General features: G+C 40.2%; 1 protein-coding gene and 1 long non-coding RNA gene across 3 annotated transcripts; one reads left to right on the forward strand and one right to left on the reverse strand.

Moving 5' to 3' along the window:
* Positions 1 to 1154: 1154 nt before the first annotated feature.
* Positions 1155 to 12364, reverse strand: LOC117553765 (solute carrier family 35 member F2-like). Of its 2 annotated transcripts, none has more exons than XM_034227837.1 (4): positions 12230 to 12364; positions 10721 to 10826; positions 3672 to 3844; positions 1155 to 1703 (listed from the first exon to the last, which is right to left on the reverse strand). In XM_034227837.1, exons 1-4 carry the CDS (start codon positions 12261 to 12263, stop codon positions 1525 to 1527), a joined length of 492 nt encoding a protein of 163 aa, XP_034083728.1. In that variant the 5' UTR covers positions 12264 to 12364; the 3' UTR covers positions 1155 to 1524. The 2 variants fall into 2 exon arrangements, with proteins under 2 accessions (XP_034083728.1, XP_034083729.1); XM_034227838.1 differs by having other exon boundaries at positions 12240 to 12349.
* An 811-nt stretch (positions 12365 to 13175) lies between these two features.
* LOC117553767 lies at positions 13176 to 20139 on the forward strand. The gene is made up of 3 exons (XR_004570193.1): positions 13176 to 13289; positions 17314 to 17423; positions 20088 to 20139. It is a non-coding gene; the product is annotated as an uncharacterized LOC117553767 (long non-coding RNA).
* Positions 20140 to 20935: the final 796 nt, after the last annotated feature.

A 20935-nucleotide genomic window follows, 5' to 3' on the forward strand; every position in this document is an offset into this window, starting at 1 on the left:
ACACACACACAGACACACACACAAAGAGAGAGACACACACACACCGAGAGACAGAGAGACACACACACACACACATTGATTGATAGAGGTCAGAGAGGATAAGCCTTAGACCCCGGCCACACGAGGACGAAAACGGCTCTAAACGCATAGGATTAACGCAAACGCAATCGCAAACAAGCTTCCGTCCACACGCAATAGTTATCCGGATAGTGTCTGCCGACACGAGACCGCTCCGTTTAGCTCCAACCGCTGGAGAAGCTGCAGTACATGCAGGAGCCTGTACGTGGCGCTGTAACTTCCTCCACAAAAGCAGCGAAGAAGCATGGTTGTCATGGTTGCCCATGGTTTATTCTCCGCGGTGGGGGCCGAGGGAACCGGGCAGAGTTTTTCGCCAGTCAACGTGTATTAAAGTTTAAATCTTCCGACAAAATTATAAAAGTGCCGGTCAAAGGTCTTCTTTGTTATTTATTGAGCTTTAAAACAAATGAATAACGACTCTATATAATATAATAATAAAATACACCGAGCCTCTCTTTTTCCTCCCTCTCTTCGGACAGCGCCAGTGTCTGTCTCATGCAGCAGCTGATCCAGTAATGAGTGACCCGGCCGACAGTAAAAATAAACATATTTATAACTAGGAAGTTTGAGAGGTGTCTCCGTCCTGTCAGATTAGACTTCTCTCGCGTTCATGTCCATATCGAGAGAAAGATAAATAATCTGAATTCAGTGTGCAGTTTACTTTGACGCGGGGGTGAGCAGCAGAGGTGGGGAGAGGCGGGGCTATTGCGCAATCATTATCAGAAAATGATCGCTGAAGCTGCAGTACATATCCATAAAAGCAGCGAGTAAGATCCCCCCGGATGTGTAAGTCTGTTGTAGATGTTGCAAAAAGAACTGTAGCATGGTCAGTAGCGTCCGGAGCACGATAGCAACTCTGCGATCCGCCATTGTTGTTGTTGTTGTTGTTGTTGGTGGTGGCGAAACACATCAGCAATGGCGCGGGGTAAGCGGAGGTGAGCAGAAGAGGTGGGGAGAGGCGGGGCTATTGCTATTGCGCAATCACTATCAGAAAATGTTCGTATAGGGCGCACACACGGAGCCGTTGGACCCCCCAGAGCGTTGCGTATGCCGTTCTATCCACCTTGGGACCCGTTATCGTTTCCTCAGTCGTTTAGTGCCGTATTCGGTCGTCCTCGTGTGAATGGTCTATATGACACTAAACAGTAACGCAAACGGCCGTTTTCGTCCTCGTGTGGCCGGGGCATCAGATGTCACATTTCTGATTACAATACTTCATGTTTGTGATGTTTTCTTTGCTATTTGTCCTCAAACTTAAAAAACCTGAAATCTAACTGCAGCTGGTTTTTAAAAAGTATTAAATAACAGGACCAGCAAGACAGAGAAACATCGGCTTCTGCCAATTGACACTAAATCTGATGTTGGAATTGTCCAAAAGAGTCACACACACTCTGTGTTTTGGCCTCATTTTAGATTCTATTCCTATCCTACTTCTTAATATGGTATCTATTGCCCATTGACATATGGTTTTTCAGAGACCAGTGACGGTCTTCTCACCTGTATACTGGTCAGAGTGGTGTACTGGTACGCCTTCACCACGGTGTAGTTCGCCTCCACATCTGCTACTCCCATCAGAAGATACTTCCACCACTTGGTCTTTAAGATGTGGAGGATGTTCCTGTCTCCTTTAGAAACACATGCAGTTTGATGAGGAGGAAAAAAGAGCTCTGGTTTCAGACAGAGGGTGAACAAATAAAGAGCTTTTTGAACATTAAAGCATGGAGACACTAAATACTGACCTGAACATCAGCAGGAGAGGACTCTTTAAAGTAGAGACACTACATACTGATATACGCCTGAACATCAGCAGGAGAGGACTCTTTAAAGTAGAGACACTACATACTGATATACGCCTGAACATCAGCAGGAGAGGACTCTTTAAAGTAGAGACACTACATACTGATATACACCTGAACATCAGCAGGAGAGGACTCTTTAAAGTAGAGACACTACATACTGATATACACCTGAACATCAGCAGGAGAGGACTCTTTAAAGTAGAGACACTACATACTGATATACACCTGAACATCAGCAGGAGAGGACTCTTTAAAGTAGAGACACTACATACTGATATACACCTGAACATCAGCAGGAGAGGACTCTTTAAAGTAGAGACACTACATACTGATATACACCTGAACATCAGCAGGAGAGGACTCTTTAAAGTAGAGACACTACATACTGATATACACCTGAACATCAGCAGGAGAGGACTCTTTAAAGTAGAGACACTACATACTGATATACACCTGAACATCAGCAGGAGAGGACTCTTTAAAGTAGAGACACTACATACTGATATACACCTGAACATCAGCAGGAGAGGACTCTTTAAAGTAGATACACTACATACTGATATACACCTGAACATCAGCAGGAGAGGACTCTTTAAAGTAGAGACACTACATACTGATCTACACCTGAACATCAGCAGGAGAGGACTCTTTAAAGTAGAGACACTACATACTGATATACACCTGAACATCAGCAGGAGAGGACTCTTTAAAGTAGATACACTACATACTGATATACACCTGAACATCAGCAGGAGAGGACTCTTTAAAGTAGAGACACTACATACTGATATACACCTGAACATCAGCAGGAGAGGACTCTTTAAAGTAGAGACACTACATACTGATATACACCTGAACATCAGCAGGAGAGGACTCTTTAAAGTAGAGACACTACATACTGATATACACCTGAACATCAGCAGGAGAGGACTCTTTAAAGTAGAGACACTACATACTGATATACACCTGAACATCAGCAGGAGAGGACTCTTTAAAGTAGAGACACTACATACTGATATACACCTGAACATCAGCAGGAGAGGACTCTTTAAAGTAGAGACACTACATACTGATATACACCTGAACATCAGCAGGAGAGGACTCTTTAAAGTAGAGACACTACATACTGATATACACCTGAACATCAGCAGGAGAGGACTCTTTAAAGTAGAGACACTATATACTGATATACACCTGAACATCAGCAGGAGAGGACTCTTTAAAGTAGAGACACTACATACTGATATACACCTGAACATCAGCAGGAGAGGACTCTTTAAAGTAGAGACACTACATACTGATATACACCTGAACATCAGCAGGAGAGAACTCTTTAAAGTAGAGACACTACATACTGATATACACCTGAACATCAGCAGGAGAGGACTCTTTAAAGTAGATACACTACATACTGATATACACCTGAACATCAGCAGGAGAGGACTCTTTAAAGTAGAGACACTACATACTGATCTACACCTGAACATCAGCAGGAGAGGACTCTTTAAAGTAGAGACACTACATACTGATATACACCTGAACATCAGCAGGAGAGGACTCTTTAAAGTAGATACACTACATACTGATATACACCTGAACATCAGCAGGAGAGGACTCTTTAAAGTAGAGACACTACATACTGATATACACCTGAACATCAGCAGGAGAGGACTCTTTAAAGTAGAGACACTACATACTGATATACACCTGAACATCAGCAGGAGAGGACTCTTTAAAGTAGAGACACTACATACTGATATACACCTGAACATCAGATTGTGTCCCCTTTAATACCTTTTCTGGTGCAGAGGATGGTGGTGTAGACCAGCAGCAACATGGCGTAGTTCAGGAAGCTTTGCAGCATTGGCGTCTCCACCTTAGCGTCAGCGAGGTACTGACAGCTGACCGCAGTCCCACAAATCAGCAGAGAGCAAACCTGCCCCATCAGGAGGGTCTTCAGCAGGCGCCTGGGGGGGGAAGCATCGTGATATATCATCAAACTAACGTATAGGCAAGAGGGCTGAAACGCATAATTATTTACAGATAAATTGCTATAAAATGTGAGAAAATAGTGGAATATATCTTCAATTTGTCAGTCAATAAGTAAATGTCTTATTTCATCAGACCTGAAGAAAATCTCTTGAATATGATAACATTAAAGACATGTACAGTAAGAGGGATCATTTACAAGTCCAACTACTTTCCAGTGTTTCCCTGGGTGAGGTAGGAAGTCTGCTTTATGCACCTGAAACCACACCTTGTTCACTATGACATCACTGTGCTCCTATTGGCTAGCGCTCCATCACATTGTATGTGATAGGCTAAGGGCGGGACATCTCTAAGCAGGTTGACCAATCACAACAGAGCTACAAAATACAAATACAAGACGTATCTGACACTCCCACTCACCAAGGTCAAAGGATAATGGATTAAAAACTAATTACAGACATTTGAACATGAACTCTGTTATGTCTCTTGCAGCAGGACAGTTTTCACTTTTAGTTTTTAAAGATAAATATGGTTTAATTAACTCGTATTTACTGTTAAACCAATATAAAAGTGTCTTTGAGGACAATGATCAGCACTCTATAAACAAAATGTATTATTATTGTTATAATGACAGACAATTTGTATTTTTTATATGCAAATACAGTATCACTGATGTACATGGTATGCAACTAGAAAAGCAGATTTAAAATACAAATGAATGCATAAAAATAGTCAAATGTGCAACAAAATAACAGCATGGTTTGTCGAGGTCATTTCACAATGTGGTACACAGGTGTTAATATAATATTTAAAGACAGATCTGTTATACTCAAAAGTCACAGTAATAGAAACCCTATCAATTTAGCAGCTTGGTGAATTTTAAGCCATCATTAATTCTATTATTTATAGCTAATCTTCTTCCTCTCACATGCCAACGCCTTTTCTTTTAGGGTTACCTGGGTTCTTTTAAATGAAAGCTTTTCCAGGGGTCGTTTAACAATGTTTTATTATTGCACTTCAGCACTGCTCTCTGCATTATCGGTGTTTACAATGACTATTTATAATGTCTTTTAAGAATTCTCCTTTTGTTCACTTGATTTTGTTTTGAATTATTATGTGTTAATGCCTTTGTAAAGCATGTTGAATTGCCTTTGCGTCTGAAATGTGCTACATAAATAAACTAACCTTAACCTAAGATGTTCAACTAGAGCGTATTGACCTGTTTTATATTACTGATTGAATGATAATTGTAATAGAAAAATATTATTAAGTTAAGTTAAAGGGGACCTATCATGCAAAATGCACTTTGTGATGTCTTCTCTACATCACCATGTGTCCCCGGTGTGTCGGGGAACTCACGCAGCGTCAGAGAATAAAAACATCTCTTTTTTCCTCCGTACCCAAATCTCTAAAAACGGGGAACAACGGAGCTGATCCAGATTTGCGTCCGATATGACGTAATATCTGAAATGTGGACCCACGGCCCAATCAGAAACGTTGCTATCAGAAACAATGCCCGACTGTTTTGGACGTAATATGGTCGGTGTTTACATTAGCATCGCTAACACTCAGAGCTAACCTGTACTGGAGAGCATGTGTGTGAAGAAGCAGGAAGTAGAAAGGAACTCACCTTGTGGTATAACCGGCAAGAGAGAAAGCCTTTGAGCTCCAGACTGTTTCAGAGAGAATCCTTGATAACCCATGATATGGCGTTTCATCACGGCAGCATTTAGTTTAGACAGTAGCTGCCGGGTCCCGCATGAGCTCAGACACTCCTTTATTATTTTAAAGCTTTATACTATGGAAGCAAACAAGAGACAGAAGTATTTGAATTTTATTAGACACCGAATTTATAGCATTGAAAATAATTACTTTGAAAATCATGTATACGAATGTTTTTGCTCCGAATTTACCTATGTGAAATAAAAATGTAAAAATTCAAGTTAAAAAAATTTGAATGTTCAACTTCAGATCCCAAAAATTCAAGTGAAAAAAATTCGACGTCAAATATTTCGGTGTTTAAAATTCGATGTTAAATATTTCGGTGTATAAAATTCGACGTCAAAAATTGCGATGCAGCCTCATCCGGGCTACTCAGACAGGATAAGCAATCGAGTCCGAATGCAATCAAACCGACTTCTGGCCTATCAGAGCCAAGCGGCAAACCCCGGGACAGTGCGGTGAAGCCCAATGCTGCAAACTGTAGGCGATGGATGCAGATGGGAGCAATTCCCGTAGACCCTATGTTAAAATGTCCAACTTAACATCAGAAAATGAACATGTTTCTAGCCTGGATCCACAAAAACATATTCTGTATATAGTTAGATTCCCCCTTCATGACAACGGGGCTGCTGCTCCTAGCTCCTCTGTCTCACTGTTAGCTCCGTGATGCTACAGCGGCTCAGCTCATGAGGAGAACACTACTTGAACTCGGCCGTGTTTGTTGTGTTGGTTCCTGGTGGACTATTCGTCCTGCAAATATAGGATTTATCTGCGGTTGAAACAGACCGTCCATGAATGCAGTTTCTTCGGTAAGTCAACCCTGCGTACTTTATGTTATGTTACTGGTGTTTTTATTAAGCTAACGTTAATGAATGTTTAGAGTTGGGTTAGCATTTGAGCAATCGTAGCTCCATCTGTGCTAACGATGCTATGCGTAGCATCCAAGAGTGTAAAACATTAAGTGGGATGCTACTGTATACCAAAAGGCTTCTGTGCGAGGTTGCTAAAATAAGGTCATCCTTGTACGTTAGATAGTTAGTTTGCTATTTAGGTTACTGTATGCATTGTTAAGGTTCATTTAAATTCGCTATGCTCTACTATAGCATAAAATAGACTAGCTAACTTCAACGTATTGTTGAAGAGAGGCTTAGTGTATATTAAATCAACCTCACAATGAAATGTGTGTATCTTTAAAATATGAACGTCACATTTCAAGATGGTCCAGAAATAACGCTCCCTTAGATATTATTATATGGTTTGTTGAACTGGAGTTATGTATTGCAGCTAACCGCCTATCCGACGAACGACCCAAACATTGTTGTTTTTAATATTATTACCAATGCCTCTTTTAATTGTATTATCATCACACTTGAGAAACAACCTTATCGTGGCTGTACAACGGAACATGTAACTTAATTCCTGCATTTAAGGACGATGAATAGCGTAGTCAATGCTTTAGTGACAAGGAAATTATGTTTAAATAGTAGATATGACGTTATCTGTGACTTCAGTGGAAATGAAGCTTATCCATTGCATTTGTTCAATAGGTTTGTGTCTAACCCTTACGTGTGTGATGCATATGAATATGGCATGAAAACAAATTAATTTGACTGACTCATGAAAACCTCATCCAAAGTAACAGTAAAATAAAAAGGACCTACACAATAATGCTCAATCAAACTGATACAGTATAAGGACTGTGATATCCAGCCATTTCTGAAGTATAACAATAAGATTATGACCTGTTTTTAAAAGAAGATAAAAAAGTAGTTTGCATGGAAAGAAGTCTGTAACCCATGCATGTAACTTTACATCTGTTTGTTCAAAGTCTCCTTAAGGTGATCCAGACAGGCTGGACCAGAGTAGGAGAGACAGACCTGGACCAGAGGAGGAGAGACAGACCTGGACCAGAGGAGGAGAGACAGACCTGGACCAGAGGAGGAGAGACAGATCTGGACCAGAGGAGGAGAGACAGACCTGGACCAGAGGAGGAGAGACAGACCTGGAGTCCTAGCAGCAGAGAACTTCAGCACGGATTCCAAGGTACACCTTTTTCATGCTTTACAAAGAATGCATAAAGTAATTACTCTAATACACTGATATACATGCCATTAAACATGACTGAATACTAGATCACCTGCACATCAGTGATGTTGAGAGCACTTTCTTAGCTAAAGGTTACATTTTACCAAGCAACATCACTTTTTTGTTCAACTTTCACATTTCAATGTATTTAAGGCAAATATTATTGAACATAGTGAGAGCTGCGACCCTTTGTCTTTCAGTGAGACAACCGGACAGAGCAAGCTTCTACAGTTGCACTAAGTTTTGATAACAGTTAAATATTATTTGAATAATACATTTATTTCAATGTTGATGAATTTAGAACGGTTTATTCATAAACTGATTATCTTTGTAGTACACTGTTGGATTTAAAAAACACATTCAAATAAGAAAATCATTATATTTATGAACAAACAAACACACTTGCTCTGCAATAATATGTTTCTTGATATTTCTGTTAGGAAAGGACACGCCTGAGAGACAGGACTGCTTCACCATTTTCTCTTTCTCTGAGGGTCCAGAAGAACATCCAAGAGGGAAAGGAGAAGCTGATGTGATAAAAGTCAGCTGATCAAATGCATTTGCCTCACTATATGAGCTTCACAATACTTGTGCCTTGTGCCGCCGAGTTTGCAACGTCATAAATAAATGGTGCCAATCTTCAGTCAGATGTGAATGTGTAATTTAACATTTTCAGTAAGAATAATGGACAAAAGGAGTGCAAATACAATTTATTGAAATGTGAACTAAAAGTTATCAAGCATGAACCATCACCATTTAAAAAAAAAATAACAACGAAATAATATACATAAGTTACACTAAATGTTAATCTGTTAATTGACAGGCCTGTGCAGGTGGTAACAGCTATGTCCAGCATGGGCTAAATTCTGTAGGTGCAGCTGGTGCAGGTCCTCCTCCCTCAGGCCTGGTCCTCCTCGCAGGGAAAGACCCTCAGCCCTCTCTGGCGAAAGCAACAGACAGGACGTTCATAAAGCTGAGGTTTCCCCCAAAGTCTCTAATCATCCATCCTGTGAATATGAGAGGGGAACAAATAGTGTAATATATGCTTTGGAGGATAAGAAATATAAAGTTAACTGTTGAGTTGCTCAGTTTTTTAGATTGACAGGGTTTAATAACACAAACAAAAGGAGAGAAATAAAGATTGGTCTTTCAATACATTGTGTTGATTTTGTCTTTTGAATTGTTTGTCTGAAGTCAAGTAGCTAGAACTGTTACTTATAGTTTGAATGATACAGTCTGGTTATCATGTTTGGAGGAGGCATCACAGGTAAGAGCACCATTTGTTGTGTTCCATCCACAACAAATTGATGTGTGTATTTATGTATCTACTATTTCTTGAATCATTACTGTCAGTCCAAAACAAGAGATTTTGTTTTGGTAACATTTAAAAAAAAAACATTATCTCTTTTCCACTACACTATCTTGAATACTTTAGTTTTTACGTCACTACATTTATCTAACAGCTTTAACATTGTAAAGGTGTCACTTCGGACTCTGGGTAATTATGACAGCATGTCCTACTCAGAGCCCTCGAGTCTCTAGGGCTCTGGTCCTACTAGTTTGAGACTTTGAACAAACCAGACCTTCATCTATTAATGTAGAAAATAGTCAGCACATTAAACCATTATGAAAGTAATAATTAGTTAGCTCATTGTTCAAATGAGCTCCAACTACAACAGTTAAGTCAACTCGTGCATCGGTAATAACAATAAATCAAATGATATCATATAATAGTATAACTTGTGTCTACTTTAAATACTTTAACAACACTTGTTGCTAATTATACTAGCATACTTTTACTAAAGTAACATTAACATGTTTAAATGCAGGGCTTTTGTAAGAGTGTATTTCGTATAGTGTAGCATGGTCTACTTGACTTATCTAACCGAAGTGATCGTTACGTTACTTTGCAAACCGTCACCCCCCACACACACACACGGTAACGTGATTCACTTCAATTAATGATAACTACGGAGCTTGCTAACAGCAAGGCACAAGGCTACTTCACTCATTTAGCTAATGTAAGATACAAATGCTGTCGAGCAAGTAAAAATAAAGAGCACAAACTGACTACTTACCGAGCGGCGAGCCCCGCTGTTCTCCGACATTTTTCTTCCGGGTTGTTGTGATCACATGACTGACAAAGCCGTGCTCTGATAGGCCAGAAGTCGGTTTGATTGCATTAGGGCTCGATTGCTTATCCTGTCTGAGTAGCCCGGATGAGGCTGCATCGCAATTTTTGACGTCGAATTTTACACACCGAATTTTTTTAAATCGAATTTTAAACACCGAAATATTTGACGTCGAATTTTTTTTCACTTGAATTTTTGGGATCTGAATTTGAACATTCGAATTTTTTTAACTTGAATTTTTACATTTTTATTTCACATAGATAAATTCGGAGCAAAAAAAAATTCAGATTCATGATTTTCAAAGTAATTATTTTCAATGCTATAAATTCGGTGACTAATAAAATTCAAATACTTCTGTCTCTTGTTTGCTTCCATATTATACCCAAATCAGCACTTTAGAAACAGGAAGTGAAATAGAGGGATATGAGGCATGGCTAGAATGGGTGATCTGTTGAGTAAAACACTTCATAGACATGTTTTTTATATATTTGTAGATATCTGAGACCTATGCTATTGCCTAAAGATAGCATGATAGGTGAGCTTTAATAATAGTGATTCTTATTTTCTAATATTTAACTATATTTACTACTTCTCACACTTCTTAGCTAAGCTTGGGAAAAGCCCTTATTAAGAAGATGTGTTGCAGTGTTGTTAGTTACTCTATGTGCACCAACAGTATGACCTTCACCTTCTGTTGAACTTAGAACTTCCTGATAGCCTCCCTAACTCCCTAACTTCCAGAATGCTCCTTTGTTATCACCAAGCTCAAGCCCTCCCTTCAAATATGCAACCCAAACTCTACTCTTCGTCTTTCGCTCTGCAGACTGTATGCCCTCTGTGTGACTGACAAAAGACAGCTGAATGGTTTGATTCTTTATCCACATTTGATAAATAAATTCCCACCACATTACTCACCATGTGAACACGTCCCTCAGGTTGTAGTTGTACAAACCGCAGGCGACCCTCCATTTCCCACACAGCCTCTCGTCTTCATGCCCCTCCATATCTGTGAGAGCTAGATCTGGAAAATAAAATCAAAGATGAAAAACCTTTAAGAATTAGTGTCTTTAAAGCTTACTGTCTTCATCAGACCATCCGAGCAGCAGAATCTCCACAGGAATGTAAATGTGAATCATGTGACTGATGAAGAGAATAATTTCTGCTCATTAAATGACAATAACTGAAAGCATGGTGCCTGAGATGAGATTAAATTCAAAGGCTCAGAGGACTGAGACCATGAAATGCAGTTTGCACTTAACCAGAAGTGCAGAGTTACTCAAGTATAATATAAATAGATAAACAAACTGGTGTATATACACTATACAGAGGTTTAAACTGTATTAACAGCTAATTGAATACACTATACAGTAGATCAGGTATAAATAAACACAGTATAATACAGAATACTATAGAAAATATAGTTGTTTGGACAGACAATACAGATAGGTCTGAAGGACATAAAAGTCTCTTAATATGACAATCTACTCTGCCTTGTTTCTAGCCTGGTTAATAAGAATTGAGATTACAGAACTCCACTTAAAGTTAAATTACTTACAGACTGGGTATACATTAGAGGCAATGGAGCTAAAAGCAAACAGATATGTACATTTTGGGAAAGTTGAACTGCAATTAGCCACAATTACGCCATTATGCCGAATGTTAATGTAGCTTGTTATAATGCCAATTAAGGTTTAACATATGTTTAAACGGGTATAAACGACTTAACATTCAACTGTTATATTATCTTAATGAATTAAAAATAAAGACAATATTTACAACAAACTAAAATACGTAAGAAACTGGGTACAGTAAATAAAATAAAATGCGACAAATACTATATTCAAAGTGCAGCGCTGTGCAGATTTAAAACAGGAAGTGTGGAGGAGAACATATTTTTGCAGGATTTACTGTATTAACAAATACAAGATATTGCACATAAGCACATTTTAGGACTATTAAACTAAATTAAGCTAAAGTTCCATCATTAGATGTATGCCAAATTATAATGTAGGTTCTTATAATGCGAATTATGGTTTTAAATATGTCAAAACATGTTTAAATGACTTGTAATACACAAAACATAATTAAATTGTCCCTTTTTTAAATGCAGTTTGGTTAAGCTTCAGTGACAGCGTCTTATTATATAGAGCTAAAAGCGAACATTTGAGCACATTTGAGAATATTAAACTACAGTAAGGCATACTAATAACATTATATGTATGCCGAATGTTAATGTAGCTTATTATAATGCGACTCGTTGTTTAAAATATGTTAAAGCATGTATACATGACTGGCAACACCCAAAGCTAAATTAAAACCATCTTTTTATCAAAGGAGTTTGGTTTAGTGTGTTTTACACGTCAGCGACAGCGTCATAAATCGGGCTTCCTGAATATTATTTATATCTTAAGAAAGCGTACATACCGTAACATACGTTTTCTTTTTCCTCTTCAGTCATGACAAGTGTGGAGAAAAACTCAAACGGTGATAAAAGTCCATCCTTTAAAAAAAATCGCACCAAATTCTCAATCCACGTTGGCAACTTGAGAACGTCAACCAAACATCGTGCTGACAAGCCCCGCCTCCTGCGTCCTGATTGGTCGAAATACAACAGTGAAGTGACGTCGGCGCGGTGCAGTCAAACTTGATCTGATGCTGATGAGAATAAACCAAAATTACTCAAATTCGGTATGAAATACACATATAAAGGGACTTATCTTAAGTGTATCCATGTTATTAGATGTTTAACTTCTACTGCACTACATGTCAGAAGGAGAAATGGTATTTCTTTATCTAAAAAATGTGTTCATTTCCATATTTAACCTTCATACTGTTCTTGTTTGACATACAATCGCAGCTGTTTTAACAAATACTGCCCTTGTTTCTTCCTAAAGTGAAGGTTAGAATCCTTGTATGAGAAGGTATTTGACCATGATTTGAGACAGAGAAAGACTGATAACACACACCAAACTGATTGTAGGAAACAACAACTGTCCTTGACTCAAATATGATTCACTGGTATCTATGCAGAGGTGTAAACTGGCTTAGTACATTTACTCAAGTACTGTACTGAAGTACAATTTTGAGGTATTTTTACTTTGTGCTTCTACTCCACTACATGTATTTAATACATTTGATTACTTTACAGATCTGGATTAATGATGTGAAATATAATCAAGTGTTAAATCAGACTTTAGTTCCACCAAGATCTGAGTACTTCTACTTTTACTCAAGTATAAGATCTGAGTACTTCTACTTTTACCCAAGTACAAGATCTGAGTACTTCTACTTTTACTCAAGTACAATATGTGAGTACTTAAATCTACTTAGTTACTTTACACCACTGTGTATTTCTACTTTTAAGTAAAGAGGAACTTCTTCCACCTCTGTCCACCAGTGTTAATCTTCACGCTGCGTGTAGGTCTCGCGAGATTTCACGAGACGATAAGTTGAAGGGAACATGGCGACGTCTCATTTGCTAAAGGTAGGAGCCACTTCAATTCCATTATTTCTTATAAAACGCTCACTAAAGTGTGTGACATTTACATGGTGTAATGTTGGCATTTAGCTCCACACTTAACACACATCACACAGCACCTATTAGCGATTCTACACAATTGATGTTGGATAGTTAACTTACATCTAGCTAGCATTAGCATGAGCTACTTATCACTGATTTAGCTAAACAGAATAGCTACATCACAGCTAACTGAATATTGAGAGAACAGCATGAGATTGGAGACGTTTTCTTACCTTAACCTGCGTTTAAATATGAATATTATGTGTGCATACGGTAGCTACACATCTCTTATCATCTGTCACTTCAGTTCAGACCCTCCCCTTCAAACACACAATGCTAAAGGCTGCAGAAATACAGCCTCCTTATTAAAATGAATCTTTAGCAGAGAAAGAGACAGTAGTTAATGCACTAAAGCATGCCCTGTGTTCACGTACTGTACATTAAGATAATATTTCTCCATGCGAAGTCTTGTATTTTCTCTGTAATGTCTGACTCCAGCAGTAGCCCCTCTTTCTTGACAACAAATGAATTGTGATTGCATTTAGACACACTGCCTTATGTTCCTGTCAAGCTAATGAAGTCAGGTAGATAACAGCTGAGGATTAACTTTAACTCAATGCACATGAAGTGTAAGGACGATGTGTTTCTGCAGACTTTGGCAGTGTGTGTTTGAAGGGCAGGGTCAGGAGAAGCTCTATGTATTTAGTTGTGTACAGTGAAGGCTTTCTATTGTCCTCCTTTTTATAAAAACAAAAGGTAGCTTGTTTATTTCAAGGGGTTTATACTTCGTTGTCTGCAATTTTGGGGATTTGTTTGTGCATTCTTAACGATGCATCATGTGTGGAAACCAAACCCAAGAGTCCTACAATGTGGGACAATACAATGAACCTTGATTACAGATAGTTAGACACAGAGATGAATGCACTACAGAAATGAAGCCAGTAGTTAATGCACTATACGATTCAAATACACGCTGATAATAGCCGCAGAAATACATAGGCCTTACAGTTTAAGTGCATTGAGTTAAAGTTAATCATGAGCTGTAATCTAACCTAACAAAGCTTGACAGGAACATAAGATACTGTGTTTTAATGCAATCATAATTCATTTGTTGACAAGAAAGAAGGACAGGGGAGGTGACACAGCTGCTGCTGGAGACACTTATCAGAGCTGTGTTTAGAGAAAATGGCTTTACAGTCAAAACACAAGACTTTGCATGGAAACATATTATCTTTATGTACAGTGTGAGCAAACAGGCCATGTTCTCGTGCTTTAGTTACTGTCTCTTTCTCGGCTTCAGATTCACTTTATTGTCCCAGAGCGGAGAGGATATTAAAGAGTCCTCTCCTGCTGATGTTCAGGTGTATATCAGTATGTAGTGTCTCTACTTTAAAGAGTCCTCTCCTGCTGATGTTCAGGTGTATATCAGTATGTAGTGTCTCTACTTTAAAGAGTCTCTCTGCTGATGTTCAGGTGTATATCAGTGTGTAGTGTCTCTACTTTAAAGAGTCCTCTCTGCTGATGTTAAGGGTATATCAGTATGTAGTGTCTCTACTTTAAAGAGTCCTCTCCTGCTGATGTTCAGGTGTATATCAGTATGTAGTGTCTCTACTTTAAAGAGTTCTCTCCTGCTGATGTTCAGGTGTATATCAGTATGTAGTGTCTCTACTTTAAAGAGTCCTCTCCTGCTGATGTTCAGGTGTATATCAGTATGTAGTGTCTCTACTTTAAAGAGTCCTCTCCTGCTGATGTTCAGGTGTATATCAGTATGTAGTGTTCTACTTTAAAGAGTCCTCTCCTGTTGATGTTCAGGTGTATATCAGTATGTAGTGTCTCTACTTTAAAGAGTCCTCTCCTGCTGATGTTCAGGTGTATATCAGTATGTAGTGTCTCTACTTTAAAGAGTCCTCTCCTGCTGATGTTCAGGTGTATATCAGTGTGTAGTGTCTCTACTTTAAAGAGTCCTCTCCTGCTGGTGTTCAGGTGTATATCAGTATGTAGTGTCTCTACTTTAAAGAGTCCTCTCCTGCTGATGTTCAGGTGTATATCAGTATGTAGTGTCTCTACTTTAAAGAGTCCTCTCTGCTGATGTTCAGGTGTATCAGTATGTAGTGTCTCTACTTTAAAGAGTTCTCTCCTGCTGATGTTCAGGTGTATATCAGTATGTAGTGTCTCTACTTTAAAGAGTCCTCTCCTGCTGATGTTCAGGTGTATATCAGTGTGTAGTGTCTCTACTTTAAAGAGTCCTCTCCTGCTGATGTTCAGGTGTATATCAGTATGTAGTGTCTCTATTTAAAGAGTCCTCTCCTGCTGATGTTCAGGTGTATATCAGTATGTAGTGTCTCTACTTTAAAGAGTCCTCTCCTGCTGATGTTCAGGTGTATATCAGTATGTAGTGTCTCTACTTTAAAGAGTCCTCTCCTGTGATGTTCAGGTGTATATCAGTATGTAGTGTCTCTACTTTAAAGAGTCTCTCCTGCTGATGTTCAGGTGTATATCAGTATGTAGTGTCTCTACTTTAAAGAGTCCTCTCCTGCTGATGTTCAGGTGTATATCAGTGTGTAGTGTCTCTACTTTAAAGAGTCCTCTCCTGCTGGTGTTCAGGTGTATATCAGTATGTAGTGTCTCTACTTTAAAGAGTCCTCTCCTGCTGATGTTCAGGTGTATATCAGTATGTAGTGTCTCTACTTTAAAGAGTCCTCGTCTGCTGATGTTCAGGTGTATATCAGTATGTAGTGTCTCTACTTTAAAGAGTCCTGCTGATGTTCAGGTGTGTATATCAGTATGTAGTGTCTCTACTTTAAAGAGTCCTCTCCTGTTGATGTTCAGGTGTATATCAGTATGTAGTGTCTCTACTTTAAAGAGTCCTCTCCTGCTGTGTTCAGGTGTATATCAGTATGTAGTGTCTCTACTTTAAAGAGTCCTCTCCTGCTGATGTTCAGGTGTATATCAGTATGTAGTGTCTCTACTTTAAAGAGTCCTCTCCTGCTGATGTTCAGGTGTATATCAGTATGTAGTGTCTCTACTTTAAAGAGTCCTCTCCTGCTGATGTTCAGGTGTATATCAGTATGTAGAGTCTCTACTTTAAAGAGTCCTCTCCTGCTGAGTTCAGGTGTATATCAGTATGTAGTGTCTCTACTTTAAAGAGTCCTCTCCTGTTGATGTTCAGGTGTATATCAGTGTAGTGTCTCTACTTTAAAGAGTCCTCTCCTGCTGATGTTCAGGTGTATATCAGTGTAGAGTCTCTACTTTAAAGAGTCCTCCTGTTGATGTTCAGGTGTATATCAGTATGTAGTGTCTCTACTTTAAAGAGTCCTCTCCTGCTGATGTTCAGGTGTATATCAGTATGTAGTCTCTACTTTAAAGAGTCCTCTCCTGCTGATGTTCAGGTGTATATCAGTATGTAGTGTCTCTACTTTAAAGAGTTATCTCCTGCTGATGTTCAGGTGTATATCAGTATGTAGTGTCTCTACTTTAAAGAGTCCTCCCCTGCTGATGTTCAGGTGTGTATCAGTATGTAGTGTCTCTACTTTAAAGAGTCCTCTCCTGCTGATGAACAGGTGTATATCAGTATGTAGAGTCTCTACTTTAAAGAGTCCTCTCCTGCTGATGTTCAGGTGTATATAAGTATGTAGGTCTCTACTTTAAAGAGTCCTCTCCTGCTGATGTTCAGGGTATATCAGTATGTAGTGTCTCTACTTTAAAGAGTCCTCTCCTGCTGATGTTCAGGTGTATATAAGTATGTAGTGTCTCTACTTTAAAGAGTCCTCTCCTGCTGATGTTCAGGTGTATATCAGTATGTAGTGTCTCTACTTTAAAGAGTCCTCTCCTGCTGATGTTCAGGTGTATATCAGTATGTAGTGTCTCTACTTTAAAGAGTCCTCTCCTGCTGATGTTCAGGTGTGTATCAGTATGTAGTGTCTCTACTTTAAAGAGTCCTCTCCTGCTGATGAACAGTTTGAATCATCTCCTCTCTCTCTGTTTGCAGAACAAAGGCTCCCTTCAATTTGAGGACAAATGGGAGCTGATGCGTCCGATCGTGCTGAAGCTGCTGCGGCAGGAGAGTGTCACCAAGCAGCAGTGGTTCGACCTATTCTCGTGAGTTTACTCTATCACACAGAGGTGGGAAGTAGTGGAGTACAAATACTTTGTTAATGTACTTAAGTACATGTTTTTGGTATCAGTACTTTACTCCACTACTTATTTTTCTGACAACTTTTTACTTTGACTTCTTACATTTTGAAACAAAATACCTGAACTTTCTACTTCTTACATCCATCCATCATCTTCTCCCGCTTATCCGTGTGGTCTGGGTGGGTAGCAGTTCCAGCAGAGAGCCCCAAACTTTCTTTTCCCTGGCGACATCAACCAGCTCTGACTGGGAGATCCCAAGGCGCTCCCAGGCCAGCGAAGAGATATAATCCCTCCACCTGGTCCTAGGTCTACCCCTTGGTCTCTTCCCAGCTGGACGTGCCTGGAACACCTGCCTAGGGAGGCGCCCAGGTGGCATCCTAACTAGGTGCCCGAACCACCTCAACTGGCTCCTTTCGACGCGAAGGAGGAGCGGCTCAACTCCGAGTCCCTCCCTGATGACCGAACTTCTCACCTTATCCCTAAGGGAGACACCAGCCACCCTGCGGAGAAAACCCATCTCGGCCGCTTGTATCCGCGATCTCGTTCTTTCGGTCATGACCCATCCTTCATGACCATAGGTGAGGGTAGGAACGAAAATGGCCGGTAGACAGAGAGCTTTGCCTTCTGGCTCAGCTCCCTTTTCGTCACAACGGTGCGGGTAAAGCGACTGCAGTACCGCTCCCGCTGCTCCGATTCTCCGGCCCATCTCACGCTCCATTGTTCTCTCACTCGAGAACAAGACCCCGAGATACTTGAACTCCTTCACTTGGGGTAAGGACTCATTCCCTACTTGGAGTGGACAGTCCATCGGTTTCCTGCTGAGAACCGTGGCCTCAGATTTGGAGGTGCTGATCCTCATCCCAGCCGCTTCACACTCGGTTGCGAACCGATCCAGTGAGTGCTGAAGGTCGCAGACCGATGAAGCCATTAGAACCACATCATCTGCAAAAAGCAGTGGTGCAATCCTTAGTCCACCGAACTGCAGACCCCCTCCCCCATGACTACGCCTCGAAATCCGATCCATGTACAGTGGGGCAAAAAAGTATTTAGTCAGCCACCAATTGTGCAAGTTCTCCCACTTAAAAAGATGAGAGAGGCCTGTAATCTTCATCCTAGGTACACTTCAACTATGAGAGACAGAATGGGGGGAAAGAATCCAGGAAATCACATTGTCTGATTTTTAATGAATTCATTGGTAAATTCCTCTGTAAAATAAGTATTTGGTCACCTACAAACAAACAAGATTTCTGGCTCTCACAGACCTGTAACTTCTTCTTTAAGAGCCTCCTCTGTCCTCCACTCGTTAACTGTATTAATGGCACCTGTTTGAACTCGTTATCAGTATAAAAGACACCTGTCCACACCTTCAAACAGTCACACTCCAAACTCCACTATGGCCAAGACCAAAGAGCAGAAACACCAGAAACACAATGGTAGACCTGCACCAGGCTGGGAAGACTGAATCTGCAATAGGTAAGCAGCTTGGTGTGAAGAAATCAACTGTGGGAGCAATTATTAGAAAATGGAAGACATACAAGACCACTGATAATCTCCCTCGATCTGGGGCTCCACGCAAGATCTCACCCCGTGTGGTCAAAATGATCACAAGAACGGTGAGCAAAGATCCCAGAACCACACGGGGGGACCGAGTCAATGACCTGCAGAGAGCTGGGACCAAAGTAACAAGGCTACCATCAGTAACACACTACGCCGCCAGGGACTCAAATCCTGCAGTGCCAGACGTGTCCCCCTGCTTAAGCCAGTACATGTCCAGGCCCGTCTGAAGTTTGCTAGACAGCATTTAGATGATCCAGAAGAGGATTGGGAGAATGTCATATGGTCAGATGAAACCAAATAAACGTTTGGTTAAAAAACTCAACTAGACGTGTTTGGAGGAGAAAGAATGCTGAGTTGCATCCAAAGAACACCTACTGTGAAACATGGGGGTGGAAACATCATGCTTTGGGCTGTGTTTCTGCACAAGGACCAGGACGACTGATCCGTGTAAGGAAAGAATGAATGGGGCCATGTATCGTGAGATTTTGAGTGCAACCTCCTTCCATCAGCAAGGGCATTGAAGATGAACGTGGCTGGGTCTTTCAGCATGACAATGATCCCAAACACACCGCCCGGGCAACGAAGGAGTGGCCACTCCAGGACCTTGAAATGCTTCGTGGCCTAGCCAGTCTCCAGATCTCAACCCCATAGAAAATCTTTGGAGGGAGTTGAAAGTCCGTGTTGCCCAGCGACAGCCCCAAAACATCACTGCTCTAGAGGAGATCTGCATGGAGGAATGGGCCAACATACCAGCAACAGTGTGTGAAGACCTTGTGAAGACTTACAGAAAACGTTTGACCTCTGTCATTGCCAACAAAGGGTATATAACAAAGTATTGAGATGAACTTTTGTTATTGACCAAATACTTATTTTCCACCATCATTTGCAAATAAATTCTTTAAAAATCAGACAATGTGATTTTCTGATTTTTTTTTCTTCTGATTTTGTCTCTCATAGTTGAGGTATACCTAGGATGAAAATGACAGGCCTCTTTCATCCTTTTCAGTGGGAGAACTTGCACAATTGGTGGCTGACTAAATACTTTTTTGCCCCACTGTATATTACAAACAGGATTGGTGACAAAGCGCAGCCCTGGCGGAGGCCAACCCTCACCGGAAATGGGTCCGACTTACTGCCGAGGACCCGGACACAGCTCTCGCTTTGGGAGTACAGTAGGGATGTGCATCTCCATCACTGAGGCCGATGCGATGCGCATCTCGATACGTTGCCACGATACGATACATTAACGATACATTTGAAACACCAGGCGATGCGATACGATACGATTCACCCCTGTTGCGATACAGTTCGATACGATTTGATTCAACATTATGCGATTCGGTGCGATACGATGCGATTTTCAACACGATGCAAAAATAATGATACTTCAATTGGTACGACAGGGATTTTGTTGTTTATTCCTTATATGCAGCAAATCATACATTAACAAAAAAGTGCTTTACATATTTGGTACTGCACATCCCATCATGCCGTTTATTTTTTTACCTTTAAAAGCTCTCAGAGTACAATTGTATAACACCTCACAGTTAAACAATGTAAGGATGCATTGCTCATGATTAACAATGTGCAAATAACAGCTACCATAGAGCAATGCCCATACAGCTGCCAGCCTGATGTGCTTAACACTCCATTCATAGGCTAACTCACCCAGTGAGCAGAAGCGGTGGGTTCTATATGAACAATAAATAATACAAATAACCTTTCACAAACAGGTATTTCATAACTGCTTACAGTGAGGGAATACATTTAAATTATTATTGGCCGTCACAGGCTGCTGTAAAACTAACACCTCTTCTCTGACAGAACACCTCACTGAGTGATTTAACTCATAGGTCTAACTTTGAGGTTCTCTTTTCAGCCCGCAGACCCCATGTCGACTCTTTATGTGCGTCGCTAAG

The sequence above is a fragment of the Gymnodraco acuticeps genome, unplaced genomic scaffold (assembly GCF_902827175.1).
Source record: "Gymnodraco acuticeps unplaced genomic scaffold, fGymAcu1.1, whole genome shotgun sequence".
Lineage (NCBI taxonomy): Eukaryota > Metazoa > Chordata > Actinopteri > Perciformes > Bathydraconidae > Gymnodraco > Gymnodraco acuticeps.

Bases quoted from the DNA above. Each gene is read 5' to 3' on its own strand.
- LOC117553765 (XM_034227837.1), bottom strand. From the start codon at position 12,263: ATGACTGAAGAGGAAAAAGAAAACGTATGTTACG. The intron at 3,845-10,720 runs GTGAGTAATGTG...TTCCCCCCCCAG, and splicing joins CTGAGGGACGTGTTCACATG to GCGCCTGCTGAAGACCCTCC. The intron at 1,704-3,671 runs GTATTAAAGGGG...GTGTTTCTAAAG, and splicing joins CATCCTCTGCACCAGAAAAG to GAGACAGGAACATCCTCCAC.